Source organism: Platalea leucorodia, assembly GCF_965183815.1.
Source record: "Platalea leucorodia genome assembly, chromosome: Z".
Lineage (NCBI taxonomy): Eukaryota > Metazoa > Chordata > Aves > Pelecaniformes > Threskiornithidae > Platalea > Platalea leucorodia.
In genome coordinates this window covers 72,089,398-72,107,221 of record NC_138858.1, presented here as the reverse complement: position 1 = coordinate 72,107,221, position 17,824 = coordinate 72,089,398, and the positions used below count along the sequence as shown (strand labels likewise).

The 17,824-nt window shown below is 54.0% G+C and overlaps 1 protein-coding gene across 1 annotated transcript; it reads left to right on the top strand.

The window, feature by feature from the left end:
- Nucleotides 1-12,656: 12,656 nt before the first annotated feature.
- Nucleotides 12,657-15,672, top strand: SPINK4 (serine peptidase inhibitor Kazal type 4; the record flags this gene model as incomplete). The annotated part of the gene is made up of 4 exons (XM_082336224.1): nt 12,657-12,720; nt 13,730-13,764; nt 14,093-14,205; nt 15,618-15,672. 4 exons carry the CDS (start codon nt 12,657-12,659, stop codon nt 15,670-15,672), a joined length of 267 nt encoding a protein of 88 aa, XP_082192350.1.
- Between the last annotated feature and the right edge of the window lie 2,152 nt (nt 15,673-17,824).

The following is a 17,824-nucleotide window of genomic DNA, read 5'->3' as shown; positions in this document are numbered from 1 at the left end:
CCCCGCCAGCACCCCGCCCGGCATCCCGCCCCGCTGTCCCCCGCTGCCCGCCATCCCGCCCGCCATCCCCCCCGGCACATCCCGCCCCGCCACCCCCCCCGCCGTCCCCCGCTCGCCGCCATCCCGCCCCGCCACCCCCCCCCCCGCCATCCCCCCCCCGCCATCCCGCCCCGCCGTCCCCCGCTGCCCGCCATCCCGCCCGCCATCCCCCCCGGCACATCCACCCCCGCCACCCCCCCGCCATACCCCGCTCCCCGCCATCCGGCCCGCCATCTCCCCCCGGCACATCCCGCCCCGCCACCCCCCCCCCGGCACATCCCACCCCGCCATCCCGCCCCGCCACCCCCCCTCCCCGGCACATCCCACCCCGCCATCCCCCCCTGCCGCCATCCCCGCCACCCCCCCCGGCACATCCCGCCCCGCCACCCCCCCCCCGGCACATCCCACCCCGCCATCCCCCCCTCCCGCCAACCCCGCCACCCCCCCCCGGCACATCCCGCCCCGCCACCCCCCCCGGCACATCCCACCCCGCCATCCGCGCCCCCCGCCATCCGCGCCGTCCCTGGGCGCGCACCCCTCTCCTCTGGCTGGCTCTCCAGCGCGGCCACAGCGGGTAATAACCGCGGCTTGCCGGTTCGTGCGGGTCACGGCAGCAGCATGCACCAACGCTGGGCTTTAGCAGAGCTGCTGCGGGGTGGCGCAGCCTGTATTTGGGTTCATGCCCCCTTTGGAGGGTTTCAGGTAGTCTTCGCTTGGCACAACTAAGTGTAAACTGTAGTTTTCTGTCAGCTCGGTGGAGCTTGTTTCAACGCGTTTTCTGCAAAGCGAAAAAGGCCAGGACCACCTTTTTGTTGAATAAACCACAGGACCCCAGCAGTGCCGGTGGCAGGGCCTTCTGGAGGTCTGCAGCCAAGCATCCTGCTCGGAGCGGGACTATTGCCAGCAGTAGGTGAAGTCAGCTGTGGTTTTGTCTGGCTGAGCCTTGAAAGCTGCCCAGCGTGGGGATCTCCACCTCTCTGGCGCCCTGTCCCAGAGCTGTCCCACATTCCTGAGCAAGGAGTTTCCTCATGTCCATCATCAAACCAGTAGATGTGCCTGGGCAAACAGGTCTGGGCACCATCCAACATCCCTCAAAATTACATGTGTTTCTTACAAGTGGTGAGTCCGTGAGCCTGGAAAGAAACCTCCTTGGAGCTGCCCTGTAACCCTGTCTCCGCCAGCAGTGGTGATGGTGGGAGGGTTTCGTGGTGTCCTCCGGTAAGAGCAGCGGCGGCCAGGAAGCCAGTACTAACTTTGCTGTTCCCCGGGGCACTGCCGCACCTTGACCACGGCTGACCGGAGAGGGGTCAGTGGGCATCGGTGACTCACCGGGTAAGCGAGACTGACAGCTGACCGGGCAAAATCCTGCTGGAGGTCTGGCAGACGCATGTATCTGGCTAGCCCCATGAGCCTCAGAATGCTTCAGGGACACCGGGTGACACTCAAGTGGTTTTCAAGTGCAATAAATAACTCCTGCCAGAAGTCCTTAATGCTGCTATTTAATGTTACTGTTTATTTTGTCTCATGAAAGCAAAGTTGCCACAAGAAGTGAATCTACGTTCTTCGCATTGGTTAAAACTGCTTCCCAGCACACGCACGCACCACTCCCACTTCCCCCAGTCCTCGTGGCCGGCTGGTTTCAGCGGCCTCCGGTGCTGCCTGGTGGGCCGCAGGAGTGCTGCTCTGTGCAGCTGGGCTCTCGTCCAAAGCATCTGGGTGCTCCTTCAATGTTCCTTCAGTGACCGCTCACAGGTACTCTTCCAGATTAATATGCCGTCTGTGGTCTTTGAAGAAGTGTACCGTGTCCCGTCCTTTGACCTCTGACAACACCGCTGCTTCTTAGTTGCAAGACTGGCATGCTTCTGTGAGATCAGGTGCTGCACGTGGCTGCTCCTCTTGGTTTGTCTTAAGGTTTGGACCAGTTGGACCTCACCAGACCGACGTTCCGTCATCTGACCCATGGACTGTACCTGTTCAATGCTATGCACAAGCAAGCGCACGTACTTTTTTTATTGCTGGCCATGGTGAAAACCAGCAGGGCATGGTCTCAGCTGGTGATGCTGTGCTGGGAGAGCAGAAATGGGAAGTGAATGCCCAGGAAGTATGGCTGTTGCCATCACTGGGAGAGTCTGCACTCGTTTTTAAAAACTGAAATGGTCAGCGATCTCTGGGAGCAATCTTGAATCTGGACAAATCTACCTTGCTCTGGGACAAAGGAGTTTCCTTTTTCTGGCAGAACAAGGAGTTGACTTCAGGGCTCAGTGTCTCTTTGCCCTTCCCAAGTGGCTTCCACTAACCACCTGAAAGGTCCTTTGGAAGATGAGCATCGCTTTTGCCATGAGGAAGCTCAAGGAGAAAGAGTTATCCTGCAGTCAAGGTGCATGACCAGAGACATCTGCCTCCTCTTTTCTGTTCACTTACACGTTTCTCAGTACTTTCTGACACCACCTGCAAGTCAGTCCAATAATCACCTTGTGCTTTGGTTAAACATGATGTTGTGAGCATCACGATGACAATGCTGGTGTCCGTGACACTAATGCCATCACTGCTGATATTCTCAGTCAGCATTCAACTAAGGACCAGCTCATAAATTGCCTTCTTCAATGAGCAAACTCAGCTTTCAAATCTTCCAGGCTCTCCAGACACCTTTTATGGATCAGTTAGCAAAAGACAACCCAGCGATGTGACTCTCAGCAGACAATCCATTCTTCAGAAGCTGCAGATCAGTCCAGTTTCCATGTTCCACTGCTGTCAGCAAATACCTCGACTTGTGCTGGTAAAATTTGTCTTTCCTTTCTTTTAGCTTTGAACTGGGCACTTGTAGGGAAAGTTCCCTGTGTGCATTGAGAGTCAGACCTCAGCTGTGACTCAAGATAGAGTCAATTTGATTCCCCATGACACTATTATGTATGTCACATCTTACATTTAGCAAGCAATAGCAAAACAAGTTACAGCACAGTGTTCAGTACAAACATCAAAGGGTTAGGAAGTGTCTAACACATTTTTCCACAGGTCCGTTGTAGCACCCTACCATGAATGCCTGCTATGTTTCATGCGAGTGGTATAAAAATATTGCCATTTTTTCCATGGCACCACTGTCTTGCTTGCACTCAATATGGCCCTGGAAGCAGAGCGGGGCTTTGTGATGAAAGAAGCCTCTGTTGCAGACAGGGATCGTTTGGACTCTGCACACACAGAAGCGTGCAATCATGTGTGTATGGGTAAATATAGGTCTATCAAACTAACTATGTAACGGCACACCTATTTTTGATGTAGAGGTAAGATGTCTTATTGAACCTGCGAATGAGGAAATAGAAATACAGGCCTTAAAGGAAAAATGCATACACGCATGACCTTAGGCAAGGTCTGGCTGTGCATGCTGCGTGTCAGCCCTCTCCAGCTTTCACCATTGCAATCTCCACCCCAGCCCAACCTGTGAAGAGTCCTTGGAGATGTCACTTTACCAGTCATACCAGAAGCAACTTCTAGCTCCCTGGCTTCGTTGTGGTAGTGATTTTTTTTTTTTTTTTGGTGAAGCTAATTTTTAGCCTCTTCCTCCCTACAAAAAACTGTTGTGTGACTATAGTGGCTTGCTGCACGTGAATATGTCTGTCCATCCATCGTGCCTAATGACTTGTAAGTCTGATTTTAATCAAACTTGGCAGTTGGAAGAGAGCATAAACATCCAAAATACTTGCTGAAACAAGCCATCATGGTGCAACAGAGTGAAAGTTCACGGGTAATGTGGCAAGATACTTGTAGCTAGGCATCAAAGTGTGAGGGGGAAGAGGGAGGTTATAAGCCCTGTACTCTTAGAAGAAAAGAAAAGTTCTCAGGGAGCATGGCAGAATCCAGGAAAGAACGTGAATATGTGCCAAATGGGGTTTATGAATGCTGCAGCTCATGGAAGGATTTGTTTCAGTGTGATCTAGCCTTCCAGGTCCATGCTGAGGTCACTGTTTTAGCCATGGCGGTAGCACCAACTGCTGCCACGGGGCAATCACTCCTCGCCTGAGGAGCAGTGTGTGGTCATCACCAGCAGTGCAGGGGTGTATCCACATGGAAATGCCCTGTCCCTTTCTCCACAGAAAAATGTGGCCCCTCTGAGCGCCTGGCCTTGTGCAGCTGAAGGTGGCTGGGACAATTGGTGTGCAGGAGCTGGTCTGGCCCTTCTGAGTATCTCTGTCTCACGCCTCACAAGCCCTTTTCTGGCCAGAGAGGGCACGGAGAAGCACAGCCCCTGCAGCAGCTCTCCTACCAGCTTACCCAAAGCTCAGCATCCATCATGTTGTCAGCTTCTCCAGGGAGAGTGGGAGTTTGGGCTTGTGACCCTGCTCTCCAGCGTGGTCACGGCAGCCCTGAGCATCCCTGTGGACAGCAGCAGGCCCCGTACGCGCGGGCAGCCTCAGATCGCACTGGGGTGAAGCCTGCAGCCCCCCGTTGCTCAGGAGAGCACGAACGCAGTGCCCGGGATGAGCGCGGCTCGGGCAAGAGGCAGGCAAGACGAGCGGCGGGAGGGTAAGGTGGGGATTTGGGGAAGGGCCGGAGGACGAGGACCGGCGGAGGCTGGCGGTGGGTCCCTGCACCCCGCGCAGCGTGGGGAGCCGCGGGTGGGGTGCCCCGGTTCGCAAGTGCCCTCTGCTGGCACCGTGCACCCGCGGTGCCGGTGGCGGGCCCTGCGCCTGCAGCCACGCTCTCCGGTTAATTTAGCGCAGCTCCCGCACTAGAAAAGCTGCTCCGTGGAGCACCCGTGGGACAGACATACGTGGCCTCTCCAGCAGCGTGGGATGGGGGGGACCCTCTCTGAGGTCAGTGCTCCCCTCAAGGCATGCAAAACCCCAGGGGCATTCCCAGTGCCTGTCTCTCTCCCCCTCACCCCAGGGCACACTGAGCAGGCGGGAGGGCGAGCATCACTGGTGTGCAGTGCCGCACCAGACAGGCACATTTCTCTGTTTTTTCCAGCGCTGTGGTGGCAGCAGTGTGGAGCTGCGCGCTTCCACAGGGCAGCGGCCAGAGGCAAGGGCATGGCGCAGTGCTGCCTGCAGGTCACCCTGCCACAGAGCCCCAAGGCTGAATGTCCCAGCATGGCCCCCTGCTCTCTGGATCCTGCCCCGCGAGGTCACCGCCTGCCGCTGTGTGGGCTGCAGAGCTCTTCTGCCAAAGCAATGGTTTAGGAGGAGGGCTGGGAAGAGCTGACTTCAGCTGGAGGAGGCTGGACAGGTAGCAGGCAAGGCAGGCAGACAGCAGAGGAACAAGTGAAGAGAGGCAGAAAGCTCTGGAAATCCAATAGCAACATTCAGCTGCCCTTTGCTGAAAGCCCAGAAAAGTCAAATCAGGGACAGCGCTGTCTCCATGGAACAAAGTCTCATGAGAGACCAAACCACAAGCTTTGCCTACAATTTGCAATGCATATTACTTGAAATAAAGGCTTGAAACTGGTCCAGCTTGGCAGAGTGTGAGACTCACATCTGACATCATCTTACAAACCTGGAAGTCTTTTTGCACAGTTCCTCTTTGATTTCTGCTACCAACAGTGAATGAGTTTTGTGGGGTGGTTTTGCACAGACCAGCAATTTGAGAAGAGCGCCAAGCAGCCCTGAAAAAGCAGGTGCTGACATAGACCAGGTACTGCTAACCTCCTTGCCTCCTGAATAGTGCCAGCAGGTCCTGCTGCAGACTGAGGGTGCTCCATACGTGTGACAGGAAAGGTGCATGAGCCTCTGTCTCCTTACCGGCCCTACGGGACTGATTCCCACTTTGGTTTCAGTTGTAGGCAATCCTGTGACAAATGCACATGCACATCTTTTTAACTGGATTCTGCTCAGCTGTGTCTCGCGTCTCAGGTCCCATTTTGTGTGCTCACCTAGGCAGAGAAGCGAGGGCAATCCTCTGCAAGAGGCACACAGTCAGGCCCGTTCGAGCACAGGAAGGTGCCTGCAGAGCTTTGGTTGTGTGTGAGTTGAGTACAAGAGAAAAGAAATAACTTCGCCTGGTGAGAAACTCATCACTAGGCAAGAAGCCGTATTCTACCTGCAGTTACGTTCATGGAAGTGAAGAGAAACTTCCACCATTTTTAGTTATAGTCTTTGGCATTTTTAACCTGAATTGTTCCTTTATCTGTTTCGGGGTTCTGTTTCTAGACATCGTGGCTCAGCCCAAGGTATGATGCCATAAACATCCCATTCTATCACCAAAATAAGGCTAAATGGGCCTTGCCAAAATCTGGCTGCAAAGCCAGCTCAGGTTGGGTCACTGCTGCACTTGCTCAGTTCCTTGTGAGGCTCATCTTCTGTTGGTTTGGGTGGCTCCTGCTGTAGTACTTCCTATAACATACAGCCCAAATCATGTGTTACAGCAATTTAAACCTAAATCCATTACAAGGGTGCTCAGGCTTTGTGCTTGTCATTTTCAGCAGTGCATTTCTTCCTCATGCACTGCTTTGCCTCCTGGGACAGAGAGTGGCAAGGATAGCATCTGTCCAGAGGTGCCAGGACCTGGCTGGACCCTTGAACAGTGTATTTTCCAGAGCAGAATCTGGGATGAAGGTTACGCACAAAGCTGTGGTTTGGTGCCACTATTGAGCTCATTTTGCCTGACAGGTTTGCAAAGGAGAAACTTTGCATTAGCATCTAGCTACTCAAAAGCAAGCTGCTTGCAATGCTTCTAGTTCTGCTCTGATCCGCCAGTACAAATCTAGATGGCCATAGTGTGAGAGCAAAAAATAAAGCAAAGATGTGAGTTAACCGAGGGTATTGCTATCTCAAGATAAATGAGATGTCTCAGAGAGAACTTTGCTCTGCAAACCGCAAAGTTCACTCTGCAACTTTTAAAAGGAATAGAAACCAAACCTGCAGGAATGTGCTGGAAGAAACAGGATGGGTTTCACTGGGTGTGACTGTGCCCTTCTGTTCAGATATTTGTTGCGGCTCCTTCCTGGTGTTAATTTGTACATACCCAAGCAGTTAACAGGTCATTTGGAAAAAAAACATACCTGCACAGTAGGTGGGCTCTGAAGCCAGAAGTAGCAGGCAACCTCAAGGACACACCATTCTGCTTTTAGTATCTACACGTAAGACCTGCTTCTTCCTTCTCTGGCAATTTAGCTAAAGGGAAAGTGCTGACCAGTGTGTGTGCCTGCACGGTCATTGTATAAACAGCGCACTGGAGAGGGATTCATTCCTTGAGTTTTCTTCAGTTGGATGCTGCACCCCTGGACGTGTAGAAGAAAGTGGAGGAAAGTGTGAATGTTACCAGTGGCGATGTGGAAAGTTGGCCAGGCATGACTGGGTGATCCTGCTGCCAAAGATCCATGCAAATGCAGCATCACTGAACAACATCCGCTCAATGCACAGAGAAACAAAAAGACTTCCCTGATTCTCTTGCATTGCATCCCTCTTTACATCACTTCTTCCTGGGGTAGCTTTGGGGGCTTTAGCAACTGGCAGACTGGGAAGACCAAGCCTTTGCTGCAAAAGCCAAGGGACCTCCTCTGCAAATACTTACCAAGAGCAGCTGCTACGTTGAAGGGTGGAGCCGGCACATGTGCTACCTGTTTTCCTCCAGCATGGTGCTAAATGGTGGATGATGACAGCATTCAATCCTACACAAGATGGCATCAGCTAGGCTGAGAAGGGAGAAGGTATAAAAGACTGAGGCCCAGTACAGGTTTGTTCATCCAGAAACAAACTCCAGGAAGAAAGAGACTCTGAAATCTGATTTTTTTTTGTAAATTACAGTGAGTGCAAGTTTCCAGATAAACAAGAGTGGACATTGGTATGCTTAGGACAGCTGATATTCCTACCCCTGCTGCCAGCATCTGGGTTAACTGTGTCAGCTCAGAGCAGGAGGGCACTGTCCTGCAGCGGTCCCAGCCCAGCTAGCTCAGCGCTCTGCCCGTCCAGCCCAGGCACACGGCCTCAACCCCTCCCTTACGCCAGCATGGTGGCTTGGTTTACCCTGTGCTGAACATTTACGGGGGAAAAAGTAAATCCATGGTTTTCTGCTGCTTTGTCTGCTGCACTGAGGATTTGGACACCCATCCCTCATGTGCAAGCACATGGAAAAAGGAAGGTCAACCCCATCCTTAAGCGGCCAAGGAGCTGCAGGGCATTTGCGGACCACAGATGCATTCAGAGTGCGTCTTGCAGTCCAGAGGCCTGACCAGGCAGAGGCAAACCCAGTAGAGAGGAGGGGCAGGTGTCCTTGGATCGGGGCAAGCCGCAGCAACTTCTGCCCAGCTACAGTGACTCCAGCTGGCAGCTGAAGCAGGGGAAAAAGGTGTGCAATGGATGCTCCCCCTAGCCTGCTGCACCTCTGTGGTCCGGCGCACAGCCTGGCTTGGTGGGAAGCTCTGATCTTCTCCAGATCGATGCCACCTTGGCCCTGTCCGCTCTGCTGCAAGCAGGAGGGCTGGTATGTGTATTCACTGTGTCTTGCCCTCTCGCAGCTGACAGCGTCACTGGGAAATTTTTGAACCATGAAAGAAATAATGGGCATTGCTCACTGCCTGCCACACGGAAGTATTTAACCATCAGTAATAAAGAGAGGAGGGAAGCAACTGAAGGTGTGATCTGGATCCTGAAAGTGTGGCGAAACTGCTGGGAAGTGGTGGTGGCTGATCCCTGCCCTACTTACGCAGGGAGACCTCAGACGTGAGGTTTTAGCTCCCCTGTATATCCAAAGGAAAACCTCTGGTCACCTGCATCTCTGCTTTTTTTGCGTGCAAAGAGAATAAATCGGTCCTTCTCCCTCCCACTTGTGGGGAAACCTCAGGGTGAGCGGAGAGGCAGGACGGAGACTATCATTGACTCTGTAAAAGCCATCTGGAGGCAGGGAGGGAGCTAAGGATGAAAATGAGTGTGGTACTTGTCCTCCTTTTTTTGACTTGCCCCCTTGTACAACAGGAGGATAGATTGTGGCCTCTGGGCTTGGGCTGCACAAGGTACTGTGTACCCCTGCTCCCGGGGTACGGCGGTGTTTGTGGGTTCCTGGCATTTGCTGGTATGTAAAAGCCCTGGGAAGAGCAGCAGAACAGGAGTTAAAATATTGGTGCTAGTGCAGCAAGCCAGGAGGCCGAGAACAGCCCTGAAATCCAGGAAAGGCAACAGATAACAGCAAGGAACCGGCAGGTGCTGGGTGGAGCGGTGACGACACCAAGGCCACACCACAGATAAGGCCACCAGGCAGATGTGGAGCAAGAGCGATGTGATGCAATCTGGCTTGGTCTCCTGCCATCCGTGCCCAGCCAGATGGAAAGCCTGCAAACAGCGCCGCGGCCACCTGGGAGGCAAAGGCATGATAAGGGCTCGCGATGTGAGGAGTGATCCCGGGCGGGCGGTACGGACACGGGCGGGTGGGTGCCGGTGAGCGTGTGGGAACAAACACAAAGGCAGGGGCAATGCCGCGAGGGAACAACCGTGAAATTGGTTTTGGAAGTAGAAATATCCTTTCTTGTCACCGCCGTCTCCAGCAGAGTTTCTCTGCCTTGCTGGCAGCGAGACGAAGTCTCTGGCCCCGCAGGCAAGCCCGGGACCTTCATACCTGCCCCTTCTGCCCTTCTTGGAGGGCTGTGGCTGGCAGGGGTGCAGGGAGGAGGCAGCAGAGCCAGGGCCCTCACTCCTGCCCCAGGAGAAGCCAGAGGCGAGTCCAAGGGCAGCCCCAGATGCAGGGGATGGGGAGCAGCTCTCTCATGTGCTGCTATACCGCTGGGAGCCCAGGACCCACGGAGGACAGCAGAAGGGTGCCTCACTTCGTGATACGGACATGGAGGAGGAAAGCCCAGGCTCAAATGCGTGACTTTCTCAAACGTAGCTGGAGCTGTGTGGCCAACGTGAGGGCAAGCAGCCACCAGAAAACGTCCTGTCCCACCCGAGGAAGGATTTCCCCACCTCTTCTTTGAGGGGGAGAGTAGGCAGGACTTTCATCAGGGGCTGCAAGCCTGTGCTTGAGAGAAAAGCAGGAAGAGACAAAACCAGTTTGCCAGCAGTGATTTCCCCTTTGTTATCTCTTAGTGTGTCATTTTAATTTGAAGGCAGCAGTGTTTGAATACCATTGAGGAACCGGGTGGAGGAAGATCAAACCTCGTATCAGCCAACAGATTTTCCCCAGCACTGCACGACCTGCTGCCTCCGGCACAGAGGTGATGCAGATGTTTCCTGACAGCTTCCATCCAAGGAGAGCGATCTGGAGCACACAACATGTCCCAGCTGCATGGCCCCAGCCCATCACTCCTGCACTGCCGCTGGCATGACCCGAAGAGCCAGGCCATGCTCGGGACCAGCAGCACAGCATGGTTATCCACAGCAGTGGCACCGGAGGCATTACGATCAGGTAGTTTTTTTGGTAGTAAAAATGTTGAAGAAGATCATAAAGGCCCATGATAGCCCTCATTCAGAGCTATGCTGAGTGTTGGTGTGGGAGCAGCTAGCAGGAGGTGGCCCCATGTTGAGTGTTGGCTGGGACCAGATTTGCAAGGCAGGTGCCTAAGGAAATACATCCCCATGTGCCGGAGAGAGAGAGCTGCTGTGCCCCCAGGACCCAGCGTGCTGGTGGCAGGGCCCTCCAGGGCTTGCCCACAAAACCTTGTTCACAGCAGGGCTTCGTAAGGGCATCCGCAGCTTTGTACATGGCCCACCAAGGATGGAGATCTCCCACCTCCCTGCTGGTCTGGGTTGCCCACCCTCCGGGGTAAGGTTTCTTTCCTAACTACCAACCTGAACATCTGAGGACTGTGGTTTGTGCCTGTTGCTTTTTATTCTGTCACCTGGAACTACCAAGAAGAGGTTGGCTCCATCAACTGTGCTTCCAGGAGTTGCAGGCTGCTATCAGATCCCGGCTTGGTCTCCCCTGTACTAGTCTGAACAAGCCCAACAGGCCCCCATGTACCTCAGGAACAACCGCTAATGCAGTTAAATATTTACTTTAGTTGAGGGATTTCCAAAGTGGAATAATAATAAAAGCCAAAGGTTACTGAACTCTGTAAACTCCATGAAGAGGGAATATAAAACATGTGCACAGCTGCGTCGGCAGACCAGAGGAATGATTCTGCAAGGGGAATCCTGAATCGGTCACATTCCCCCTTCCCAAAACCTGGTCACAGCCCTGCTGAGCTGGGTGGAAAGACCTCCCAAGGGCAAAGATGGAAGCAGCCTCTGGCCACGGGGGATGCTACCAAGCTGTTCCCGCTTGTCTCAGCCAGCTGGGGCCAGCGTGTACCTTCCTAAACCTCAGGGGAAGAAATGTCCTAAGCACGGTCATGGTCAGCTCCACAGCAAGTAAGCACAAATGTGCATGCTGTGGGTGCCTGGAGCTCTCCCAGCCTGCTGGTGGTTTCTGTAGGACAGCTACCCTCCGGCTGCCCCTTGCGCACACAGCACCTCCCACCCGCTCCCAGCGTGAAGAAGGCTGTCTGTCACTTCTGGCCCAGACTGCATCTCAGCAAGTCTGTCCCAAAGGAGTTTTTGGTCAACACTGGTCTTCAGCTACAACACCAACTTTCCACCCAGTGGTCCTCTTTTTCATCCTTCACCCTTCACCAACTGATTTTGATTCGCCAGAGGAAGGTGGAGACGGATGTCGAAAATCCAGCTTCTCAGAAAGAGGTGGTGAGGATGCTCACACAGAAAGACTGATGTCAAGCATCCAGTCTTGTAGGCGAAGTAGCTTCCATCTTCTGGGGTGGTGACGCTTGCTGAGAAGTCCTTCACTGAAGAGTTGGCATCTCTTACCACTGATGATCCTCTCCAGCCTCTCTGTCCCCTCCCTGCTGTATGTGCCACCTCTGCCTATTTAAACTGTGTATCCATGCACACAGCCCGCTTCCCTCATGCTGAATCTCATTATAAAGATAATTTTGCTCTGTCAATCTCAGCTCCGACCATTTATGTGACCAAGAGCAAGGTGAGCAGAGCAAGGTATTAAACTGTCCATGATGATGGGTAGAGGAGCACAGGCAGTGGCTGCACCTGCAGCTCCCTGCTCCCACTCAGCTGAATTTCGTTCCCTCCAGCCCCTCTGCACCCCCAGCCTTTCCCATCCCATGCAGCAACGGGGTGGGCTGGCTGCAGCATGACAGCAGGCCTCCCGTGTGTTTAAGATCCCTCTCCTGGGGTCCTGCCCAGTGTGTCAGGCAGCTCAGTATCCTCCTGGCCGGGTCTCATGAGATAATGCTCAGGCCACAGCGCAGCCACCCAAATCAGCATGAATTTCCTGGCTTTTCCATGTGAAGTCTCCCAGCCCGAACGGGGATACCTGCCATATATGAAGAATGGCAGCTGGAAAGCCGGAGGGCTGGTTCAGGTGAGATAGATACACCCAGAAGCAAGCTGGCTGGGTGGAGCGGAGAAGAGCAGCATTGCCCAACCCAGACTACAGTGCGAAGGGATTGTAAAGCAACCTCCAGTGCTGGCACCTGGGGCTGGCAAGTGGCACTGGGGTGGCTTATCAGTTGCACGAGAGCACCCAAGTGATCCCTCTGGGTGCACGCTCCAGCTGTTCCCAGCACAAACGCTGCTCAAAATGCTGCTTTTCCCAGCGCTGCTGAGATAAGCCGGTGCCCTCCCCTATAAAGGCAGCCATGAGTGGAGCGAGGTGCACGAGCGCATGCGCCTGAACCAACCATGCCTTTGAGGGAGCTGCTGGTGGTGGTGGCGGCGGCACTGGTGACTCTCGTCGCTGCCAGTGGTAAGCCCACTCTGCTGCCGGCAGCTGGCTCTTTGGTGGCGGGTTGGGAACCACGGGGGGACCAAAAAATGGGTGGGAGGGCAGAAAGACCCAGAAACTGTGTTTGGAGAGGAGGTGAGGAGGGTAAGCAAACACAGCAGCGGCGTGGTGGGGAAGAAGGACTGCAGCAAACACACCGTGCCTTGTTAGCAGTTTGAGGCAAGGGTTACAGGCTGGTTCATCGGCCATATTGCACTTGGGAGAGGGATGGGATAGGGGATAGCCTGTGATATGAACAGGAACGGGAATGTGGGAGGACAGCATGTAAACTGGGGTCGCAGCTGCTGTTGTTCCTGCCTGCATGAAGACCTGCAAACCTTTGCAAGAGCACTACGTGTTCAGCATATTCAGGTGGAAAGCAGCTGTTTGTAGCCTCTGGAAAACTGGTGCTACCTAGGTGCATGTAGTGGTGGTCCTGTAGCAGCCTGTGTGTGAGCCCACATGCTCCCGGGACATTCATGCACCACACAGACGGGCTGTGAACTGTTGCTACTGCTGCTCTGCCTGACTGCAGAAAAGGAACCCACCGAATGCAGCTCTCCGTGGGGATGGCTGTTGTCCGGCTGTGCAGCGTCACCCAGCCTCAGCCCTCTGAATATACCCCATGTCCCCATGCAGCACTGCATGGGTTCACATTTCCTGGGATGTGTTCTGTGGAGCTCCTGGTCCAGAGACTGGGAGAGAGGACTGTCGGAAGAGAGATTAGGCAGTGGGAACAGGCGTTCCCAGCTTTGTCCCAGCCGGATCGGCTGCGGATGGAGGCTGTGCGCTGTGCTGCTTGGGAAGGTGAGGGAGTGGCATGCAGAAAACTGATGCCCCCTCATGAAACCCACACAACTGCTCCGGGTCCTGAGTGAGCCCTGCGCAACTCTGCCTTCCCTTTGGTTTGGATGTGACCCTCTGTCAATGCCTCGTGCTCCTGCCACCGGTCACAGGTGTGCCATGCTCACAGGTCTCTGCTCTATTTCAGGGGCAGAGCTGAACAAAGGGAATGGCCTGAGAAGGGTAAGAGGTTTCTGATTTTCGTCGTTCCTGGCTTGAGATGGGATTTAGTGCCTGGGGTGCCTGGGAGAAAGGCTGCTCCCAGCAGTCAACCCCAGCCTCATGGGTACGGGTGCTCCAGCAACAAACCTGCATGAAAGCCCAGGTTGTGAGTCCCACTGAGGGATGCGGTGGCCTCTGCTCCCTGCTTTCCCGCTCTGTGTGCACGCCCTGCCCTGTCCGGGGCAGAGGGAACCAGGCTGCCAGTGGCACTTGCTCCTGCCCGGGTGCTGTGGGAGGAACAGAGGGTGCTGCCGGCTCTGAAATGTGTGCTGCCGTTTCTCCTTTCCAGCCGGTGTGTGGCGACATGGTTGAGCTGCAGGCCTGCCCCCTCCTGCTCTTGCCTGTCTGTGGGAGCGATGGGAACACCTACGCCAATGAATGCCAGCTCTGTGTGCAGAAAATGTAAGGTCATGCCCTTGGCAGAGACCTCCAGGGGTCTAATTTTGGCCATCTGAAACTGGGTGCTTGTGAAACACCACCATTCAGGCTCCCCCGTGCCTGGGGAAAGCCATGACAGACAGGAGGCACATGTGTTTCTGCTAGCAAAGTGGAAGAGGACTTTTTCATGTCAACCAAGCCAGGTGCTGGGCTGTGAAGCCTGTGAGCTTCACCGTCCTGCTCTGGCAGTGCCCGCGGATAGGTGCAGGCATGCCCCTGGCCCTTGCCTGCAGGTTCCTGCCCATCCTTGGCACCGCATTTAGCGACTACTGTGCAGCTGCAGCCTGAGAGATTTAGCTCGTTGTGTTGGCAGGGGACTAATCCCACAGAAGAGCTGAATATTCATCCATTGGATCAGCTTGTTAAATCAGCAGCCCTGTGGCTGCATCATCAGCAGATCCAAAAGGTGAGGTCAGGAGTCCATGGCCAGGAGACCCTCCAACAGAAGTGCCTGCAAACTGGCAACAAACCAGATGCTTTGTAGAGGATGGGAGAAGGTCCCACTGTCTGTGCTGCCTGCAATTAGAGAGGGGAGAGCTGAACTTAGACGGGCAAAAAGGCCGACTAGGTATTGAGTCTGGACAGTCACATAGCACCACTAAGTCCTTCAAAGGGACCTCTGCAAATGCAGATGCACAGTTATGTGCCTCGTGCCTCTTTTGGCAGAACTTCAAACCAAAGATATCCCCATAAAGTTGAGGACTAGGGCAGCAGGGACCTTACGAGAAGCACAAGGGCTGCTTTGGGGCAGTGATTTTATCCAGGTTGGGAAGTGACTGAGCAGGGGTTCCTGATAGAAAAGGACTGAGGGTGAAGATCAGGTTGAACACAGGTCAGCATTACACTTGCATGGCAAATAACACAAACTGTCTGCTGGGCTGCAGGAGGAGAGGGATGACCAGCTTGTCAAGGGAAAATGGGTTGCAAATGGGATGGAGCCATACTCTTCTTGGTGGTAGCAGGTGATGCAACATAGGGCAACAGCCACAAGCAGCAGCCCCAGAAGGTGCAGGTTGGACATGGAGGAAACCCCTTTCCCCAGTAGGGTGGTACACCAGGGAGGTGTGGGGGGGTCTCCATCCTTGGGGCAGGGGTGGTTAGGGCTTAGACAGAGCCGTGGCCACCATAACCTCACACTGGGGACAGCCCTGCTGTGAGCAGGTTGGGCTGGAGACCCACCACCAGTGCTGCACACCCGGGGAGGGGACATCTGTGGGCTAGGATGGCTTGCTGTCACCTCAGCTTTTTAGACAGGAAAATGAGCAAGCCAATTTTATAACAGTCAGCTCTGTTCCATGGGCTGGATGGGAGCCAAGGTATGACTCGAGGAGTATTTTTTTTTTGAGCTCTTACTCTTTTTTCCTATGTTATTCTAGGAAAACCAGGCAAGACATCCGGATTTTGAAAGACGGGGAGTGTCAAAATAGCTGAGCTTTCTGGTAGCTTTCCTGAGCCTAGAAACAGGTGATTAATTGATCCTGTGTGCTCTGTGCTGATTACACAGTTAAGTTAGTGATGGCGAATAATAAAATGACATGCACAACCTTATTTCAACAGCACTTTTTTGTGCAAGTCTGGGGGAAAACGGCACAAGCCATTTCCCACAAAGGGCTACTAAAAGCGCACAGTCCAAACATTCATTTCAAAACATTAATTTCAAATCCACATCACAAACCAGGGCTCTGCACTGTAAGTATTATTTCACCCACATTCCTGTGAGAAAGGCCATGTGGGAGTAGCAAGAAACAGACAGATCCCGGTGAAGAAGATGATACTGAACAACTGCAGTTTTCTTTCTGTAGGAGGCAATTTAGCAAAGGGAAAGTAAAGTTTCTTCAGCGTGGGAGAAAACAACTCCCTGGCTCCCCAATAAACACGACTGCTTCCAGAGCTGATGTAAATTGAAGATAGTAACATCTGCACTTCTCATGTTAGATGTTATTCAGCTTTTTATCTAGAGCCTTTCACAACAGGAATCAGCCCAGATAACACATGGAAGCACGGAAAAAGCCAGAGTGGAGACCCTGAATGCAAGGGACCCTGGATCTCTGTGCCAGTACTTGAGAGCAACCTCCAAACTGAACTAAATACCCACAAATGCCCTCCAGGAGCTGCAGGTTCCCAGCCAGTTGCCAAATTTCAGGTCTAGGTTGCTCCTGGTGTCAGGGCCATCTTTGTGACTGTGGCAGGGCACAGTCTAACCAGGGTAACCATGTAAGTGTGCATCAGCAGTCCTTGGGGCTCCCTCTGCTCTTTCGTCTCCCACTTCTACCAGATGGGACACAGCTCACCTTTCACGAAATACCTGTAATGAGGTTGTACAGCTTGGGTACGCAAGGGGCTCCCTTGGCTCACAGTGGCAGAGATCAGAGGTCACTGGCTAATCCAGGACTTGCCTCCTGAATTCAGTTCAGTCCTGCACCAGATGTTGTATTTCTACAGAATGACTGGTTGAGATTTCTGATCAGCTTCAGCAAAGCACTGGGTTGCTTTGAAAAGTGCTTAAGTGTGAACTAAAACCCTCCAAGGACAGGCCTGTGCTCACCCACAGGGGATGAGGCTGCTCTGACTCGCTACTGTACTCACATGGCTCGTTTGCAGGCATCTGGGTAAGGGTCCAGGGTGCATCATATGGTCAGGCGAGCTCCCTGAAGTCAGTGACCACCCTGTGAGTCTGGGAGCAGTGCCAATGTCATAGCTACTGTGCTTGGCCAGCCGGTCATGTAACCCATCCCCACACACCTCTTCCAGTTCTGCACCTTCCTGGAACCACCAGGTGGGACACCACAGCACCCTAACGCATGATAAAGCCATTGCTGATAGATTTAATGCTGCAGCTGGAAATAGTATTGAGGAGCATAAAACAGCCACGCTTGGTCAGATGGGAGATCCATCTGACCCAGCGTCCACCGTTTTCTGGCCCAGAGGTGGCTGCTGTCATTAAAAGTTTTTCTCTCATTAAAAGCTCTTCCCCAGGCTGAAAAGTCCTAGCCTGGCTAGCTGCTCAGAGTTGTCCAGAGCTTTGATCATCCCTGTTTTCCTTCCCTGGACCCTTTCCACTTCTGCAGAGGAGGGGACACAGCTTGCCCACCTGTCCACAGCTGCTGCTATTACACCATCTGCTCATTTGTACTAGGCTCTGCAAGCCCATTTGCCCCCCTCCAGTCCTCAGGTAGTGAGGGAGAGGAGATCTGGCTGCGTATTGCTCTCTGTGTCCCCAGACAGTCTGTGCAGACCTTCAGATGGTGTCTCCCCTACACTGCAGGGCAGGGCTTTGGCAGGGTTATCACCCCCAAAACACTTCCATGGTGAACAACACAAATGCATTGCTCATCTCCCCCTGGGATTCTCTGCTCCTGCTGCTGCCAACCCAGCCGCAGGCAGGATGTATTCGGGCAGCTCTGTCCCAGCTCTCTGCCAGGGCTGAGGGGAAGGTTATGCCCAGCACAGCATGGTGCATAACTGGGACCCATTCTCCCCCCGGGGGCACCGGCACCTCAGCCCCACACAGTGGCTCGAGCCGCACGGGCAGCGTGGCTGCAGCCCGTCACTGTGTATCCCCTGAGAGCCATGTCTGCTTATT